A 20,429-nucleotide genomic window follows, 5' to 3' on the forward strand; every position below is an offset into this window, starting at 1 on the left:
GAATCCCCTTAAAGGACTGCTTTCATTAAGTCATTTCTCTGCTTAAGAATAACTTCAGCTCCCCATTCCCTGCTAGGTAAGGTATGCCTATGACATCAATTTTGGATTGAAAGTCCCCCACAATCACCCCGTGACCTGTTCCTGTGACCGTTTTCCCCTACCCAGATCCTTTTGCCCTGAACAGATCTTCTCCGCCTCACTTTGCGTCATTCCCCACAATGAGAAGGCTATCATCCCTCCTGCTACTTACGGGCTACTCATGCTTCTGGTCCTATCTCTGTTGTAAAACCTAATTTGAACATCCAAAACAATCTCTTCTTCCTCTAAATGCCTGTAGCACTTGCCCTTGTCTTGATTACTCATTTCATACTTATTCCGAATTACCTGCTATCTTTGAATGTACATATTTATGACTGTAAAGTAATAGATCTGATGTTTTATAAGAAAATCGGTCACATAAGTTACTCTTTATGTCCTATTTTTCTCATCAGATCATAAATTCCTTGAAGTTCATTCTGTTAGGTATACTTGTCTCCCTGATAGTTCCTTGAATCATGATGTATGTAAGAAATACCGTCTAATAAGCATCGAGTGAAATGGGGGGAATCATATCTCTTATCCAAGAGTCATTGCTGGGTACCTGGCTGGCTCAGTCAGTAGAGCATGTGACTCCTGATCTGAGGGTTGTTAAGTTACAGCCCCATGCTAGATGTAGAGATTGCTTAAAAGAAACAAAATCTTAAAAAAAAAATAAAAATAAAGTCACTGCCATCCCAGCTCTTTTCTCCATGGCTGGTCCAAGTCTCTTGGATTCAACTTCCCCATCTGCCCTCCTCCAGCAACCAAGCTTATGATCTTAGTAGTACAACACTCTTGCTCAGATTTTTTTTTTTCCGTATGAAGTGCAATCGCCATTTATTTTTTTTCTGAAGAACAGCTTTTCTTCAGTCCTTAGGACTTAGCTCCTTACATGGGCTTTGGTGGAGGTGGTGGGGCAGCACCCGCAGGTCTAAATCGGGGTGGGGGTGTTTGGTCCTTCTGTGCTTCATGAGAGCGATTCCTGACTACCTTGCTGTGAATGGCACAACTCACACAATAATGTAGTTTCACATACAGCTTGGGAAGCACATAGGTGTCGAAGACACTCGCTTCGGAAATGTCCCTGACGGCGGCAGCCTCTACTATGTTCCGAATAACGAACTTCTTAATGGCCTTATCCTTGGGCACACAACGGGCGCAGTTGGTGCAGCGAATAGGCTGCACGTGGCTGCGGCCCTTTTTGGCATGACCATTATTGCTTCTTTTCTTGGTCCTCTTGGTAGCGAGACCCGAGAGCTCTTGCTCAGATTTTATAGTGGATCAAGTGTAAAAAGCATGGTGAGGGGCGGCTGGGTGGCTCAGTCGTTAAGCATCTGCCTTTGGCTCAGGTCATGATCCCAGGATCCTGGGATCGAGCCCCGCATCAGGCTCCCTGCTCCGCGGGAAGCCTGCTTTTCCCTCTCCCACTCCCCCTGCTTGTGTTCCCTCTCTCGCTGTGTCTCTCTCTGTCAAATAAATAAATAAAATCTTTAAAAAAAAAAAAGCATGGTGAATTGAAGAACAGGGAGAAACATAATGGTGTTATAGCATAGATGTGTGGAGGCAGAAAGTAACAAGATGCAGCTAAGATGTGGGGTTAGGCCAGATCAGCAAGTGTCTTGGAAGCTGAAAAGGTCAGGCTTTCTTTCTCCTCATTAAAATTGGGAGATTTTTTAAATCAAGACAGTGACATGATCAGACTTGCTTCATTACAATTGTGGAAGATGGATTGGAAAGAGGGGGTAGGATTAGAAGAAGGCAGACCAGTTAAGAATCCTATTTCGGGACCTGAATTAAGATGGTGGTAGTGGGGGGCGCCCGGGTGGCTCAGTCGTTAAGCGTCTGCCTTCTGCTCAGGTCATGATCCCAGGGTCCTGGGATCGAGCCCCGCATCGGGCTCCCTGCTCTGCGGGAAGCCTGCTTCTCCCTCTCCCATTCCCCCTGCTTGTGTTCCCTCTCTCGCTGTCAAATAAATAAATAAAATCTTAAAAAAAAAAAAAAAGATGGTGGTAGTGGGAATTAAGAGGATGGAATCAAAAGAATGTGGAGAAAAAATGGACAGAACTTGATGTCAGAGACGAGATCGAAGAGAATGACGAGGTTTCTATTTCAAAGCAGCTGGGTGGCTGGCAGGGCTGCTATCTAAAACAGAGGAGAAGCGTCCGGGGGGATGGGCGGGAGGCAGTGATAAGGATCTCTCATTTGGATATGTTGAATTTGCAATACCGAAAGGTCATTTTCATTAGACTGGAGACCTGGAGAATGATGTAGGTCAGAGATCCTTATTGTGATAGGCGTAATTCACCCAACAAAATTTGTATCTATTTTGAAATACACTGCACACTCTTAGCCCAACTACCTTTTTTGTTCTACCTGTTTCACCGGACTTTTTTAATGCCCCTGATGCCCAGTTTGTTATACTTTTACTCTTGGCCAGTTCAGAACTCTTTTTATAATATTCTGTATATAACAGTTTTCTAAGTCCTAAACGGTCAGACTATTACACATCATTAAATTTAATTTTATAGGGAGTGGAAACCCCGGGACTTCAGTTTATGGTGTGTTACATTAAACATTCAGTGGTGCTTTCCTGGCCACATTCCCACTTTCTCCACTCACTTTTTCTGGCACCCAGTCTTTCCTGCCCCCCGGCTGCTCTTCTCTTAATCCCTTCTTTACACTGTGGTCACTGCCTCATCCTGGAAACTTTCTTCTTCCCACGTTTCCATGACATCTCCTGATTCCCTGCCTATCTGCCACCTCTCTGGTTGCTCTATTTCCTCAAACCGCTCCTTAAAAGTTAATGTTTTCTCAGAATTCCCCACTTAGCTTCCTTTTCATCTCACTTTAGTATACTCCCAGTGGAAACTCATCCACTGCATGACTTAACAAACATTTTAAATTATTGCTAAATTTGAAACTCCAGCCTCATCTTCTCAGTCCAGACCCAAATAACTAACTCCTTTTCGGGGTATCTGGGTGGCTCAGTTGGTTAAGCCTCTGCCTTTGGCTCAGGTCACAGGTCCTGGGATCGAGTCCGGCTCCCTGCTCACCAGGATGCCTGCTTCTTCTCTCCTCCCAGCTTGGGCTCTCTGTTGCTATCTCTGTCTCTGTCTCTCAAATAATAAATAAAATCTTTTAAAAAAAATCACTAACTCCTTAGGACACCTGCATTTGGCTGTGTTTCACAGACACTACAAATCAACTTGCCAGAGTGAAATTTTCTTCTCCTCCGTAAACTTGGGCTTTTCTACTCTAATTCTCAGTGAATGGTGTCATCATCCACCCAGTAAGTGGGAGACTTCCTTGACTTCTCCATTAACTCTCAAATTCAGTCTGTCATGATCCTACCAATTTTACATTTCAGATGAGCATTTTCCTAGAAGGGAATATTGTGTGATTGCACATAATAAGGAAGTGAGAACAGCATATAGAGGAGACTAGTCCAACAAGGAGAAAAGTTTTGTTGAGGAATATTGGAAAATACAGAAGTATTATTAAGGGGCAGAGAACCTTGAAAGGTAACTTAAAAACCACATAGAGTATTTCAGAGTTGATGTGGTCCTAGAACCACCAAACATTAGGTAGATGGATGAAATGGTACTTTCAAGGCGCTTAAAAAAAAAAAAATCAGTCACATGAAAAATGGGAATCAGAACAACTATTACCTTTATAACTAGAGACAGCCATTCCTTAGATTTCATTGAAGACATGAGGAAGAAAAAAAAAACAACTAAGAAGTTCCAACTCAGAACTCAGAAAATCTGACCTTGAATTTAAATGTAAGTGCAGGGGCGCCTGGGTGGCTCAGTCGGTTAAGCGGCTGCCTTCGCCTCAGGTCTTGATCCCAGGGTCCTGTGATCAAGGCCCGCATCGGGCTCCCTGCTCAGCGGGGAGCCTGCTTCTCCCTCTCCCTCTGCCTGCCTCTCTGCCTACTTGTTCTATCTCTCTGTCAAATAAATAAATAAATTCTTAAAAAAAAAGTAAGTGCAAGTGCTACAAAAAATAAAGATAATAAATTCTCGCCGAAGAAGGCAAATTGAGATTAGACATTAGTGATACAGTTAGAAGTCGACTGTGTTGAAAATAATTGCAAGAATGACGTTATTTGATTGAAAACTGCTTATAAACCATTCCTTAACTATAGCCGATCTTTTTTTTTTTAATATTTTATTTTTTTAAGTAATCCCTATGCCCATTGTGGGGCTCAATCTCCCAACTCTGAGATCAAGTCGCATGCTCCACCAACTCAGCCAGCTTGGCGCCCCTAGATGATCTTTAAATATATAAATATATTTTTTAAAACCACCGAATTGAAATGTGATGTTAATTCCCTAAAACATCTGGATTTCCATATGCCTTAATAAAAAATTTAGGTTAAGTAAGTTTCATTATAATATAGCACACTATATGACATAGTTATATTTCAGTAAACATGGTAATTGCCATTACCACTGGGTACTAATTAACTCAGAGTAAACACACTCCTCTCCCGCAGGTGGCTAGTCAATAGTTAAATAATTAGGAGAGAAAGAAGCATTAGCTGCGCCCCTCTATACGTCAAGTTTCAAAAAGCAAAGAGGAAAGTAAAAATAGTTGTCGTGAACATCACACTTTTGGAAATAAACTGCATTTAGGAAGCCGAAGATTCAGAAAGTAAAAAGCAAACCCACTTTATCTGATGAAAGCACGAGGAATTTGAGGGAAAGAGTTCCTTTTCAGCTTTCAGTTTAGACCAGGAGTTTCAGCACAGTAACAGAGATACAAATAGCAACCACAGGATGACTAACATGGGTTAGCAGTAAAAAGAAGACATTTAAAAAAAAGATGGATGGGTAGATTTAAAACCAAAGCTTTCCTCTTCTTCCTTGTAATTTCCCTGTCCCGCCCGCCCATTGCAGTTTTCACGAGGAAGCTCTATTGACTTGCTAAATGACTTACGTGAGGTCCTTGAAAGCACAACTTCCAGTGAGGATACACACTGATTTCCATCCCGTAGCAAAAGCTCTGTAGCACAAGCTCTGTACCCGGTGTTTGAATTAATGAACAGGGCAGCTGTTTGTTCTCTTGGTTTAGCTGCCACAGAGCAGTCATTAATAGGCATGTGATTTCCAAACTAAATCTTGAGCCCCGCCCCTCTGAAAAGGAAGACCAGGAAAAAAAAGGGGGGGATTCTAAAGTCTTCCTGTATTCCTGGGCAGTAGCTTGAAAGTAGGAGGACAGTCAGTTTTGGAGTGTTACTTCCCTGTTTCTACCATTTGATTGTATTTTCCACCAGAAAAATGATTTTCTTCTGAGTTTCTCAAAGGTAGAAACAAAAATCTACAATCAAAAATCTTAGTTGTCTTTTTCACGTTGTTTTCACAGGCAGGTATATTCAAAACACTTATTGACATACTACTTTGAGCAAAGAAGGAAACTAAAGAAATTAAACTAAAAATAAATGAAAACTGAAAACTTAAAAATTTTAATCAAAAAATTAAAATTAAAGGAGGATTTAAGATTTTTTAATAGTCACTGACCTCAGTATATTTAGAATCCTTAGTTTCACGAGACTGAAGGAAAAATCAATATTGTTGCATTTTTGTCTAAGCTACATTACAATAGAAAACTGTTGCTACATTTTGTAAAGGTTGTACCTTGCACTTTTGGTGCTCAGGGACCCTCACAGCCAGACTGATGGCAAGGGATATAGGCTGATCATCTGCTTTTTTCCATTTGATTGGCATATGTTCATTTGAACACATTGTCAGCCTAGCCTTATCTACTACACAACATTACATTCTACTTAAGGAACACTTTATGCTGCTGTTTGTAAATATCAGTGAACAATGGGAAGCATATACACTAGCATACACTAGCAGATTTACTGAACTAGTGCAGGCTAGCACAATCAAAAAATGAAATTGATTTAAAGAATCCCAATCAAATAAATAAAATCAGAAATAAAAGAAAAATAACAGCCAACACCACAGAAATACAAAGGATGATAAGAGGGGTGTCTAGGTGGTGCAGTTGGTTGAGCGACTGACTCTTGGTTTCAGCTCAGGTCATGACCTCAGGGTCCTGGGATCAAGCCCCACATCAGGCTCTATGCTCAGCAGGGAGTCAGCTTGAGATTCTCTTTTCCCTCTGCCTCTCCCTGCCCCCCATGCTCGCTTGCATGCACACGCTCTCTCTTTCTCTAAAATAAATAAATAAAAATTTAAAAACCCAAAGGATTATAAGAAACTATTATGAAAAATTATATACCAACAAATTGGAAAATCTAGAAGAAATGGAGAAATTCCTAGAAACATATAACCTCCCAAAATTGAATCAGAAAACTTAAACAAATCAATTAGCAAAGAAATTGGATCAGTAATCAAAAAACTTTAAACCAACAAAAGTCCAGGACAGACGACTTCATGGGTGAATTATACCAAACATTGAAAGAAGAGTTAAGGGGCGCCTGGGTGGCTTAGTCGGTTAAGCCACTGCCTTCAGCTCAGGTCATGATCTCAGGGTCCTGGGATCGAGCCCCACGTTGGGCTCCCTGCTCAGAGGAGAGCCTGCTTCTCCCTCTCCCTCTGCCTGCCTCTCTGCCTACTTGTGCCCTCTATCTCTCTGTCAAATAAATAAATAAAATCTTTAAAAATATATATAAATAAATAAAGAAGAGTTAATACTTATTCTTCTCAAACTATGCCAAAAAAATAGAAGAGGAAGGAAAGGTTCAAAATTTATTCTATGAGGCCAGCATTACCTTAACACCAAAACCAAAGACACTACAAAAAAAGAAAACTATTGGCAAATATCTCTAATGAACATAGATACAGAAGTCCTCAACAAAATATTAGCAAACTGAATCCAACAATACACTTACCATGATCAAGTAGAATTTATTTCCAGAATGCAAGGGTGGTTCAGTATTCACAAATCAACCAATGTGATACACCACATTAACAAGAGGAAGCATAAAAACTACATGATAACTTCAATAGATGCAGGAAAAGCATTTGACAAAGTACAATATATATTCATGACAAAAACTCTCAACAAAGTAGGTTTAGAGAAAACATACCTCCACATAATAAAGCCCATGTATGAAAAACCCACAGCTAACATCATCTCAATGGGGAAAAACTAAGATTTGTAGCCCTAAGATCAGGAACAAGACAAGGATGTCTACTCTCATCACTTTTATTCAACATGATACTGGAAGTCCTAGCTACAGCAATCAGACAACAAAAAGAAATAAAATCATCAAAATTGGTGAAGAAGTAAAACTCTCATTATTTGCAGATGACTTGATACTATACATAGAAAACCCTACAGACTCCACCAAAAAACTACTAGAACTGGTAAATAAATTCAGTAAAGTCACAGGATACAAAATCAGTGTACAAAAATGTGTTGTATTCCTACACACTAATAATGAAGTAGCAGGAAGTGAAATTAGGAAAACAGTCCCATTTACAATTGCACCAAAAACAAAATATCTAGGAATAAACTTAACCAAAGAGGTGAAAGATCTGTACTCTGAGAACTATAAAACAATGATGAAAGAAATTCAAGACAATGCAAAGAAATGGAGACATTCCATGCTCATGGGTTGGAAGAACAAATATTGTTAAAATGTCCATACTACCCAAAGCAATCTACACATTTAATGCAATCCCAGCAAAGCACCAACAGCATTTTCCACAGAAGTAGAACAAATAATCTTAAAATTTGTATGGAACCACAGAAGATCCCAAATAGTGAAAGCAATCTTTGAAAAAGAACAGAACAGAACTGGAAGCATCACAATCCCAGATTTCAAGATACACCACAAAGCTGTAGTAATCACAACAGTACGTGTTGGCACAAAAATAGACACACAGATCAATGGAACAAAATAGAGAGCCCAGAAATAAAGCCATGATTATATGGTCAATTAATCTTTGACAAAGGAGGCAAGAATATGCAATGGGAAAAAGATAGTCTCTTCAACAAATAGTGTTGGAAAACCGTACAGCTACATGCAAAAGAATGAAACTGGATCACTTTCTTACACCACACATAAAAATAAACTCAAAACGGATTAAAGACCTAAATGTGAGACATGAAACCAAAAAATTTCTAGAAGAAAATATAGGCCATAATCTCTCTGACATCAGCTATAGAAACATTTTTCTAGATATGTCTCCTTTTAAGGGAAACGAAAGCAAAATTAAACTGTTGGGACTACACCAAAATAAAAAGCTTTTGCATAGTGAAAGAAACCATCAAAAAACCAAAAAGGCAACCTCCTGCATGGGAAAAGATATTTGCAAATACTATCTCCAGTAAGGGGTTAGTATCCAAAATATATAAAGAACTTACACAAGTCAACACCAAAAAAAAAAAAACAAACAACAACAACAAAAAACCACCACCAACAACAAAAAATGGGCAGAAGACATTAATGGACATTTTTCCAAAGAAGACATACAGATGGTTAACAGACACATGAAAAGATGCTCAACATCACTCATCATCAGGGAAATGCAATCACCTCACACCTGTCAGAATGGCTGAAACCAAAACCACAAGGAACAACAAGCGTTGGTGAGGATGTAGAGAAAAAGGAGCCCTGTGCACTGGTGGTGGGAATGCAAGCTGGTGCAGCCAAAGGAAAAAAAAAGTTTGAGAAAAAAATGAGGTGAAGAGCTTACCGTAACAGATATGAAAACAATCTATAAAACTACAATAATTAAAACAGTACAGTACTGGAGTGGGAATAAACAGATTAACCAAGGAGAATAGAGTCCAGAAATTGACCCAGTACCCATAGGAATTTATTACATGATAAAGGTGGAATTTCTAAACAGTGGGAAAATGAAAGATTATTCAGAAATAGTACTGGGACAATAAGAGAGCCACAAGCGAAAAAATGAAGTGAATCTCTGCCTCATACCATTCTCAGAAATAAATCCAGATTGATTCAAGATCTACATTATAAAAGCACGAGAAGAAAAGACAAGGCAATATCTTTATAATCATGGGTGAAAAAAATCAGTAGTCATAAGCAAAAGCAGACAGATTTTATTAAATAGAAATTTAAAACTCCTCATAGCGAATGACGAGGAAACATATTTGCAACATGTATCATAGACAAATGCTTAATAACTATAATACATAGAATTTCTATAAATACATTATTAAAAACAAGAAAGCTGGGGCACCAGGGTGGTTCAGTCGTTAAGCGTCTGCCTTTGGCTCAGGTCATGATCCCAGGGTCCTGGGATGGAGTCCTGCATCGGGCTCCCTGTTCAGCAGGGAGACTGCTTCTCCCTTTCCTACTCCCCCTGCTTGTGTTCCCTCTCTCACTGTCTCTCTGTCAAATAAATAAATAAAATCTTAAAAAAAAAAAGAACGCTAATAGAGAAAAAAGATAGAAATACAGATAATTCTTAGAAGAAGAAACACAAATATTCCAGTAAATATTTGAAAAGATCCTCAACCTCATTAGTACTCAGGGAGATGTAAATGAAAACAAAGACAGAGTAATTATCTTTTGCCTACCAAATCTTATGAAGCTAAAATGATTTGATAATATATAATGATGGTGATGGTGTTGACAGAATAAGAGCTCTCATACTCTGCTGATGAGGGTATAAAAGGTTGTATCCTTTTTAGAGAACAATTTGACAACATCTATCAATATATATTTTTTTAAAGATTTTATTTATTTATGTGACAGAGAGACACAGCAAGAGAGGGAACACAAGCAGGGGGAGTGGGAGAGGGAGAAGCAGGCTTCCCGCCGAGCAGGGAGCCTGATAACATCTATCAATATTTTTAATGTATATACTATTTGACTCATCATTTCCACTTCAAATCTTCTATTATACATATGTACCTGCAAATGCATACAAAGATATATGTACAATCATGATCATTGTACTTTTTTTATAAGTTGGAGATAACCTAAATAACTCTCAATAGGAGACCAGTTAAATAAATACGGGATATCCACCCTGTAAAATACCACGTAATTATTAAAGGAACACATAGGTCTGAACGTATCGATACGCAACACTTCTGGGACACACCGTTAAATGAAAAAGGAGCATCCAAACTATATGCATAGTGTGATCCCGTGTATGTAAAAAATAAATCCAAACTACATTCTATACACTGTATATATGTATTCATATGTCAACAACTACTGTAGTCACTAAATCACATTTTATTCCAAAAGCAATGCAACATTCAAAAAAGCACAATACAAACAGGATTTCCAATCTTCACTTAAACCTGTTAAGAACTTAGAAAATTACATACATAGTCTTTACTATTTAACTATTTTGGTATTATGATGCACTTCTTACTTTTCTTTTTTCCTCTATTCTTTGCTCTTCCATATAAATTTAGGATCAACTTACCAAGTTCCATGAGAAACACAATTAGGATTTTTATGGGTTTAATTAATTTTTAAGTTTTCTCTGTCCCCATAGACTGAAAGCTTCTTGATGACAAGAGGCCATGCCTATCTTGTTCTCACTGTGCTGCCAGCACCTAACCTAGTGCCTGGAGGACAGTAAGTACTCAATAAATATTTGTAGAATGGTTGGGTAGATGAACAAATGAATGAATGACCTATAATAGCATAATGACTCAACATAAAATGTTTTGCAGGTGTTTACATTTTTATTTTCAACGTATAATTAATTATGGGAAGGAACTTTCAGTCTATAGTTAAATAATTTAGTGGTTTGTAAACCGCAGAAATGTACTTTTCACAACCTTGGAGACTGAAAGTCTGAGCTCAGGGTACCAACATGGCTACTTTCTGGTGAAGGCCCTCTTTCAAGTGCAAATTGTCAACATCTCAACTTTTTGTTGTATCTTCAAGTGGGGGAGAGCAGAGGGAAAGCGAGCACTCTCCTGATTCTAATGAGGGCACCAATCCCACCCTGAGACCCTCATGACCTCATCTAATCCGACCTATGTCCCAAAGGCCCCATCTCCTAATACCAACCCATTTGGGGGGTAGGGTTTCAACATATGAGTTTTGGGGGAGACACAAACATTTAGTTCATAAGAATTCCTCACAGGATGGTCCCCCTTCTCCCCTGCCCCACCAACATGGGGGTGGCTGCAGGAGTGAAATAAATGGTATGGCACAGTTAGGCAGAGGGAAGCTTTAAGCTTTTTTTTTTTTTAAGATTTTATTTATTCATTTTTGTGAGAGAGAGAGGGAGAGCACTAACACAAGCAGGGGGGAGGGACAGAGGGAGAAGCAGACTCCCTGCTGAGCAGGGAGGCCACCGTCGGGCTTAATCCCAGGACCCAAGATCATGACCTGGGCAGAAGGTAGATGCTTAACCGACTGAGCCACCCAGGCGCCCCAGGCAGAGGGAAGCTTGAGGTGAATTTCTCAGATCTTCTCCATCTGCTCTTGACTGGCAATAGTTCTCAAGGGAGGCAGTTCCATTCCCAAGAGGGGTGTATTTAAAACTGTGTGTGGAGGGGGTTTGGTATTTTTCATTGTCACAATGAGGAGTGGGTGCTTTTGTCACTCGGTAAGAACTTTCTGCAATGCCAGGAATTGTCTTGCACAACAAACAATTTCCCTGCCCCAAATGGCAGGACCATTCCCATTGAAAAGTTCTGCAGAAGTTATTATGCCCACTCTCTTTTCACCACATGTAGAAAGCTTAAGGAATTTGTACTTACATAGAAAATAATAGAACTACCTCTTGCAGTTTGGTTGGGACATGCACCATGAAGTCTCCCCCCAGGCACAAAAATTCCTAGTTAATCATTATATATTGACAGATTATGAAGCAAGCCATGGTCTGAATTTAAAAGCAGTGTTGCAGTCAGAGAAACCAGCTGGGCCATCAATGAGTAATTTCTAAATAACTCAAATTTCCTCTTACCATGGCCAAATATGACTAAGGGTATCAGAGCCCTCAGCAACGCTCTTCTGTTAAATCTCCACTCTTCATTCCCACCTTCTCCTCACATCCAGTCTGCTTCTCTTCATGACCTAAAAACTCTCGGAAACAAGTCCTCTTCTCCCCTCCCTCCTTTCCTAGTCTCTGCCACGAAAGCTCAGCTGTGAGGGCTGAGACTTGAAGAAGGTTCTCATCACTGGGTTGCAGGCTGGGATCCGGGGGTGAGATGGCCCAGCTGTGAACAGAGTACCTGGGGAGTGTGCCTACCCAACATCTGCCCTGGGCTCTCACTGATTATCAAGCCCGGGCAAGGCTGTGGATGAGCCTGCCTGGTTGAAGGGTAAAGACACAAGAAGCCACTTTAAGGGTGCCAACTCCCCCGGTCTTTGTCCCACACACCAGAAAGGACAATACAGAAACACAGCGGGCCCCGTGGACTTCAGTGTGAGATGCGGGCCGGCCGCCATTGAGGAGCCCATTTGGGCTACGGCCGAGCAGATTGAGGCTCTGAAGTTCCGTCTGGAGGAGACTGGGGCAGAAAGCCTCTCACTTCATCAGAACCTAGAAGGCCAGAAGAAATCCTGTCATGATACCCTCCCAGCGAAGTAGGCGAGGTGAATGAGAGATGGCCCACGAGCCTCCCATCCTCTCATGTTAAGGTGCCTTTAGACAGAAAAACACAGAAGACCAGGTTTTATATTGATCAACTGACAAAAATGTGACCAGAGATGTGCAGGAACATAATCCCATTTTTCCCCTGGGGGCAACAGTTTAGTATTCACTGAGTCAGCATTCACAGTCACCTTACAGAACGTCCTACTGCACGTAACGAGAATAGGCTATATTACAATGAATATAGGGATATAGTTTGGACTTCACACACAGCCGTGCAAGTGTCTCAGGGACTCCTCCTCCCTTCCCAGAGGTCCTCAGACCATACTTTGAGAACCACTGCTCAGCGTAGGATAGGTTTAACAGACCGGCACTTCAGGTAGACTGTAAACTCCATCAGGGCTGGCCACAGCCATTTTGTTCATCTTTGTATTTCCAAAATCTCGCATAATGCTAAGCACATAGTAGACACTCAGTAAATAGTGAGTTCAATTAAAATGAGATGAGATGATTTCTGGATGGGGTAAGATATTACCATGATTTCTGATATAAATGGGGGTAAAGAGGCTAAAAAAAAAGCTGAGAAAGACAAGAATGGTCTCTTTGGTGCTGCAGGTCAGTTCAGTCTTAATCTTCATGATATTATGTCTAGAATACATTATTTGATCTATTAAAAGTGATTAAACACATTTTGGATTATTTGAAGTGACAGCAATTATATCCAAGATATGAAAGAGAATTCTTTTTTTTTTTTTTTTAAGATTTTATTTACTTATTTGGCAGCGAGAGAGGGAACACAAGCAGGGAGAGTGGGAGAGGGAGAAGCAGGCTCCCCGCTGAGCAGGGAGCCCGATGTGGGGCTCGATCCCAGGACCCTGGGATCATGACCTGAGCCGAAGGCCGACGCTTAACAACTGAGCCACCCAGGCGCCCCTGTAGAGACACTTTTTAACAATAAGTTAACACTCACAGGTTCCCAGGATTTGCCGAGGACATATCTTTTGAGGGGGTGTGATGGTTAATTTTATATGTCACCTTGGCTGGGCCATGTTGCCCAGACATGTGGCAAAAAATTATTCTGGATATTTTCCTTGAGGGTGTTTTTGCGTGAGATTTACATTTAAATCAATAGACTTTGAGTAAAGCAGACTGTTTTCCATGATGTAGGTGGGCCTCATCCAATCAGTTGAAGGCCGGAATGGAACAGAAGGCTGACCTCCACCAAGTGGGAGGGAATTCTGCCAGTGGATGGCCTTCGGACTTCATCTACAATATTGGCTCTTCTTGGGTCTCCAGCCTAACTGCCTTTGGACTCAAATGACAACTCTTTCCAGAATCTCCTGCCTGTCAGCCTCCCCCACTGGGTTTCGGACTTTCAAGCCTCCACAATCATCTGACCCAGTTCATTAAAATAATCCTCTTTCTATATATACCTACACATCCTATTGGTTCTGTTTCTCTGGAAAACCCAGACTAATACAGGGGCCTACTATTAGATCTACTTCACCCATGTCTCATCTAGAGCACTGCTTCTCAGACCTGAATGGGCACATGATTTTGCTCAAGTGCAGATTGATTCAGTAGATCTGGAGTGAGGCCAGGATTGTCCATTTCTAAAAGCTTCAGGGTGCTACTGGTTAGGGTGACCAACATGTCCCAGGACTATCCCAGTTTCAGCACTGGAATATCCTTGTCCCAAGCAAACCCTGAGCCCCAGGCCAACCAGAATGGTTGGTCACCCTATTACTGGTCCAACAGACCACACTTTTGAGTAGTAAGGAGCTAGAGATTCCTGTGGGGGGTGGGGACTGTGAAAACTTGAGACCCTTCAATTATGGGAATAAGCGTAAAAGTATCTTGCACTAGATAAATTCCTAAGTATTAGTTCCCAAGATGAGGTGCCATAGGTGGTTGCAAACCTATTAAGGGCTTTCCTTTTCCAGTGCTTTTATTTCTTATAATTTTCTCTCATATCAGGATGAAAGCTTCCATCAGGGTGATTTCTTATCAAATCCCCCACAGTGACCTTGCCACTGACTTCATGGAAACAGAGAACCTCCCAAGGAAACTCCCTTCTGCTTCCTCCCCTGAGCTGAACATTTACTAAGCACTGACTCACTCTCTTCTCCTTGCCTGGCGGAGGAAAAGGAGCGAGCCTGAGGAGTCAGCCGGAGTTGTTTGAATTCTGGCTCCACCATTTACAGTTCATAGATCTTGGACAAGTTATTTAACTTATCTAAGGTTGATGATACTTCTGAAGAGATAATATTCAAAGGGCTGTTGCCAGGTCAAAGGAGACACCTATGCGAAATGCACACCCAGTGCCTGACACTCAGGGAGCTTCTTCCTCTCCCCCACGCCGGACAGAGTGGTGACGCAGGCGCACATGGGTAGCGCAGGCAATGGGAGAGACGGTGGATCTCAGTCTGATGACTGCCCTATCTCCTTGTAACTTTGTTTTACTTATATTTTTCCTGAAATCAACTTTAAGTCAATTCTTCTATTTTTTTTTTTACTTAGCCTTGTACTAACAAATATTTGTGAAATCATGGGTTTAACTTGCTAATTATGTCTTTTTTTCAACACACAGGGATATTCCAAAGAAATTTAGAGTGTCTTTTATGCTCTCAATAGGATTACTGTGCTAGTTATAGATTTTTTAAGATCTTTTTTCTAATACAAACTATAATGAATACAGGTAGTCATTCATTCAGCAGATATTAGAGCATCTTTTTGTGTTAGAACAGCTTGGGTGGCTCAGTTGGTTGAGGGTCCAACTCATGGTTTTGGCTCAGGTCATGACCTCAGGGTCATGAGATCGAGCCCTGAGTTGGGCTCCACGTTCAGCAGGGAGTCGGCTTGAGATTCCCTCCCCCTGCTCACTCTCTCTCTCTGTAAACATAAATAAATAAGTCTTAAAAAAAAACACACACAAAAACAGGCTGGCACAAATTTAGGGCTGTCCACCACCCATGCTGAGGCTTGTTCCTGGGACTGAGAAGATCAATGACTTGCCACACCAGGTAGGAAGGTCTGTTATGTGTTTACCAAGGAGCCCAGGCAGGGAACACTAGATCCCGGGCCTCGGGTTGGAGGCTTTCTTGCATTCAAGTTTATTTATTTTTTTATCATTATTATTTTTTTTAGTAGTCTCTATACCCCACATGGGGCTGGAACTCACGACTTTGAGATCCAGAGTCGCATGGTCTTCCAGCTGAGCCAGCCAGGCACCCCCAGAGACTTTCTTCCGCTCTTCCACTGCCTCCATGCAGTGGAAGGGAGGAAATGGAAAAGGCTGGGGGAATCTATTTGAAGGCCTGAGCATCTTGTTCTTACTCTTTTTTTTTTTTTTAAGATTTTATTTATTCATTTTTAGAGAGAGAGAGAGAGAGAGCAAGTCAGCGGGGCCAGAGGCAGAGAGGGAAGGAGAGAGAGAATCTCAAGCAGACTCCCCTCTGAGCGAGGAACCCGATGTGGGGCTTGATCCCACGACCCTGAGATCATGACCTGAGCCGCAATCAAGAGTCAGACGCTCAACTGACTGAGCCCCTCAGGCACCCCTTGTTCTTACTTTTTCATCTAAGTCTTCCTTGTAGGTAACTGAAAGAAAAAAATGGACTCAAGCCTGCTCTGTGGGTTTGGCCGTCCTCTGTGTATGTGTTTTCTCTCTCGCTCTCATTTTTGTTCCTCTTTCCAGGTGGTTGCATGAGTAAGTTGGCTCAGGGCCTACGGTGCCTGGGCAAGCCAGCCATCTTAACCTCTTTTCTTTTCCTCAGGGGCCTACATCCTTCTCACAACATGGTTTGGGGCTCCAGGTCCATGCACTAATAAGATGCCAAGATTCAGATTTGGGGGTTAAGAGATGCTACCTTTACACTAAGCCAAGAGCTCTACCCCAGCTGTGTCTGACTCTGTCAGACGTGGCACCACGTGGCACCACAGGGCGCCACATGCTGCTCCAACTAATACAGACTGCCACCTTGGTCTGATTTTCCAAGTCTCTTCCTTCATGAGGACTGGGCTTGCTCAATCATCTCCTTTCTTTTCCACCTTTTCGGTCTCCTCCTTTCTCCACAGGCCTTCCTCTCTGTGTACCAACTCGTTTCTCTAGGGCAAAAACAAACACAACCAACCCAAACCAGTTCTCGCTACCGGATACCCTTGGCATGCTGGGGTCATCTCCTCCCTTCCTCTCGTGACACAATATTGTGAGAATAGGTTACATGTAGGATTTCCACCGGCCAGCCTCCCACTCATTCCTTAACTTGCCCAGTCTGTCTGCCTTCAGGCCCCACCACTCTCCTGAAACCGCTCTCCGAAAAGTCGGCAGTCACTTCTCACCACCCTCATCCACCCCAACAGGCAATGGCGTGTGGACCTTCCCTTGGCTCTGGCACCAGGTGGCCTTGTGCGGCTCCTTTTCAAGGCTTTTCCTGACTCACCTTTACCCCCTAGGAGGAGGGCAGCCAGAGGACTGTGTTTGCTGGCCTCGTTTCCTCTCCCCCTGCGCTCGTCCTCTCTCAGAGCGACTCCCTCTGGGCCGTCTTCTGCCCTTCCCCACAGTGCGCCTCCCGCCGTCGTGAGCGGGAAGACCTGCAGCCTGTTCCATTCTCATGGCCCCTCAGAGCCCAGAACTAAAAGTGGAAATGTTGGAAGCCACAGGACCAGGCCTCGGAAAGGTCACTAGGAAAAACCCAGGGTTTCAGAAAGGAAGCATGAGCCCGGGGAGTCAGGTGGTTCAGAAGAACGAGGAGATTCATAACCAATGAGGCACAGCAGCCCAGCTGCTCGCTTGCTGTTGACAGGAAGCAAACCAGTCAGCTGCCTGGGGCCCTGTGCAGACAGGGGCACCTGGTTTCAGACAGGTGCCCGTCAAAGCTTGTCACGACAGACTTACTGTCCCGAGGGACGCCTGGGCGTCAGGTGAGAGTGAAGGAAGAACATTTACCATACAGACTTAAGGGTGGGATTTAGGGAGAAGGAAGGCTCCTGAGGCGCCGTGACCGGGTCAGAGTGCCCGGAGATGCCCCAGGTAATGGCGCCAAAATGAAGGCCTGACAGGGGCTCGTGTGAGAGCCCGTGGGAGGCGCCGGCGGGCCCCCTCAGCACACCTGCGCTGACAGCGGGTGCCCCCTGCGGGGAGCCGGGCGCCCTTAAAACCTCTTAAACATCCGCGGAGAGGAAACAGGCGCCCTGGGGAGGAGAGATAGGTGCCCCCCTGGGGCCGCCCTCACGTGTTGGTGTGTGAGGCCCAAACTCTTCCAAACGACTCCGGCAGACGTGCCAGGAGGCGGTGACGGAGTAGAAGCCGGCGGGGCCCGGTCTCGCCGATGCCGGCAGGAGCTCCCAGAGGCAGAAGCGCACTCGTCCGCCGCAGGCCACGCTAGGCCAGACCCCCCGGCTCTGACTGCTTCTCCAGAGATCTGCTGTGAGGCTGCAGACGCTGGCACAGTCCGGTCTGGATCATGCGAGCGTGCCCGACCCGTGGTTGACGCGGGATACGTTGATGAGGAGCTAAAAGGCACAGACGCAGACAGGGGAGCAGAAGATTCAGAGGGGAGGGCCGAGTGAGAACGGAAGCCAGGACGGGGGAGCCAGAGGAGAAATGAGGCCCGGAGAGACTGTTCAGGGCCTATGCCCGCAGATCCTGTACATGTAGGGTCTCCCTGAGCTGTCGTGCACTTTCCAAGAGATGGTGTCCGAGAGAAAGGGGCATCTATCAGGGGGAAGATAGAGAGGGCTGTTGACCCCGGGGGAGGCCAGAGCCTGACAGGAAGAGCCGGTGGCCTGGGAGCAGCAGGGGCCGCGCCAGCTCGCGAGGGGTGTGGACAACGCCTGGCACCATCCCGGCCTTCCCTCTGCCTTCTCGCCTCTCTGTTGGAAGAGGGTGGGCCAAAATCAAAACGAATAATTTAAACCTTTTTCCCTCCAGGTTTTTTTTCCTCTTAACAATAAACTTTTTTTTTTTTTTTTATGAAATGCAGAGGCAAGAACAGAGAGAAATGTCACTATCCAGCTTTTAAATGTTAGCATTATGCCATTTTGCAATAAACCTTGTAGTGAGATGAAGATCACAGATACAGCGGAGGGGTCTGCCCTTCCTGTCTCTAGGAGGTGACTCTGTTTCCCTTAGCTCCTTGTGGGTGGCGCTGCCTTCCGCCGGCCGAGCACGCATCCCCCTGAGAGTATCTGGACTCGAAGGCGGGCACTGAACTGGACCTTCACTTAGCGCTCTCTTGCTCAGGAGGGCAGGCAGACAGCAGAGGGGGGATGTGTGGGAGGGTCTGTTGTTAACCGAGGTCTAAAGAAACAGGTTACCGACAGAAGCCTTCAGGCTCTACCCACGTTAACTAAGAGCGCAGCTGAGCATTAGCACCGGTTTTAGTGATTTATGACTTTAATCTTGCTGGTTATCCTCTCACTCACATGTTTATCGCATGTTACGCCCTTATTTATAATGTGCCCTTTTAACCACTGGGGTTCATGAACCATTACTGTAACTTTCCACTTATATGACTTCACCTGCAGATGGGTGTTCCTGTACTTACTCAAATATTTCCCGCTTGTTCACCCGCAAAATTAGGACAATAATACCTATTTCAGAGATTTCCTGAGGATTAAGTGAGATAATATATGTAAATCACCCAGCATGGAAACTGGCAATATACGCAATAAATGTTTTTTCCCTTTCTTTTCTAATTTCTCATAAAGCATCTGTTTAAAACTCCATTTAGAATTCTCAAAGTGTTGCCAACAAGCTCCACAGTCAGAATTGCTGGAAACTACCTCTGGTTCTTCAATGGAAATTGTGGCATTTCTTTTCTTCTGATTAATCTAGGTGCTGAAGAATCTGCGGGAATTAACAGTGTTAAAGGATGATTTTTCCAAAAATGTAAAAATATGACTTTCAGGCAAATATGAAATGAACACGGGTCAAAGATTTTAATCAAACCCATTAATTTATAAGGGCACCAGTAAGATGTTAAGACCGTTTCAAAGGAGAATGTTAGGAACAGAGAGGCAATGAGGTTTCCTAACCAAACCACCTAAAATGGTTTTGCTAATCCATGCAAAACTAATTAATATCCTAGTGCAAGAGAATGTAATGTTTGGGGTTTTCTTTTCTACAGAGCAGAAATCACTTGTTTTATTACCAGACAAAATTCATTTGTATTGCTATGGATAAGAACCACTTGCATTACTAACAACTTTTTTTACAAGTTTCCTTTAATTCCTACAGAGTTCGGGAAATAGCCTAATTAATAAGAAATCAGTCAAACTGCACTAATTTATAGAATCAGAAAATGACAGAGACTCCAAAATGAAAGGAAACCTAGTATGGAATCAGAAAGGAAACCTAGTATGGAATCACTTTTGCCCACTTCCATATCTTGGACAGTTTTTCCTGAGGAAACCTATACCTTTAGGATGTGGCCTAGCAGGGAGGCTTTGGAATTTTCTCACTCTAAATTATGGGACCACACAGTCAGCCCGGAACAGCCAGATCCAGACAGCCAGGCTTCTATAGGAGCCGGCTCCCGACTCCCAGTCTCTGAGGACAGGAATTCTGCTCTCCCTGGGGCTTGATGGGGATTAGGGACAGGGTGCTTGGGCAGCCAGTTCCAAAACTGACCATTTTGTTCCTGCACCTGGCAGTCCCAGGGCTAGCGGGCTGGGTAGCCCCCTTATTGAAGGCCTCCATCACCTATTGCCCCAACAGGCTTCCCAGACTCCTCTCCTACTTTGCCCTTGCAAACCCTCAATCCAAGCCAAAGAGAGAATTAATATACCCTGAAATTTGCAAAACCGTGTGGTTTGTCAAACCATTCA

General features: G+C 43.1%; 1 protein-coding gene across 1 annotated transcript; it reads right to left on the bottom strand.

Annotated features, from left to right (window-relative positions):
* Positions 1 to 925: 925 nt before the first annotated feature.
* Positions 926 to 18,444, bottom strand: LOC148162433 (uncharacterized). The gene is made up of 3 exons (XM_088018814.1): positions 18,371 to 18,444; positions 17,834 to 18,113; positions 926 to 1,314 (listed from the first exon to the last, which is right to left on the bottom strand). Exons 1-3 carry the CDS (start codon positions 18,442 to 18,444, stop codon positions 967 to 969), a joined length of 702 nt encoding a protein of 233 aa, XP_087874940.1. The 3' UTR covers positions 926 to 966.
* Positions 18,445 to 20,429: the final 1,985 nt, after the last annotated feature.

This window comes from Eumetopias jubatus, unplaced genomic scaffold (genome assembly GCF_037043125.1).
Source record: "Eumetopias jubatus isolate StellerSeaLion01/CBP00866 unplaced genomic scaffold, mEumJub1_p1.0 scaffold_15, whole genome shotgun sequence".
In the NCBI taxonomy this organism is placed as follows: domain Eukaryota; kingdom Metazoa; phylum Chordata; class Mammalia; order Carnivora; family Otariidae; genus Eumetopias; species Eumetopias jubatus.

Coding starts and splice junctions, on each gene's coding strand:
- LOC148162433 (XM_088018814.1), bottom strand. CDS start 18,444: ATGGTGCCAGGCGTTGTCCACACCCCTCGCGAGCTGGCGCGGCCCCTG. Junction 18,114..18,370: donor CCAGGCCACCGGCTCTTCCT/GTCAGGCTCTGG, acceptor TGTGCCTTTTAG/CTCCTCATCAACGTATCCCG. Junction 1,315..17,833: donor TGGGCCTCACACACCAACAC/GTGAGGGCGGCC, acceptor CTCGCTACCAAG/AGGACCAAGAAAAGAAGCAA.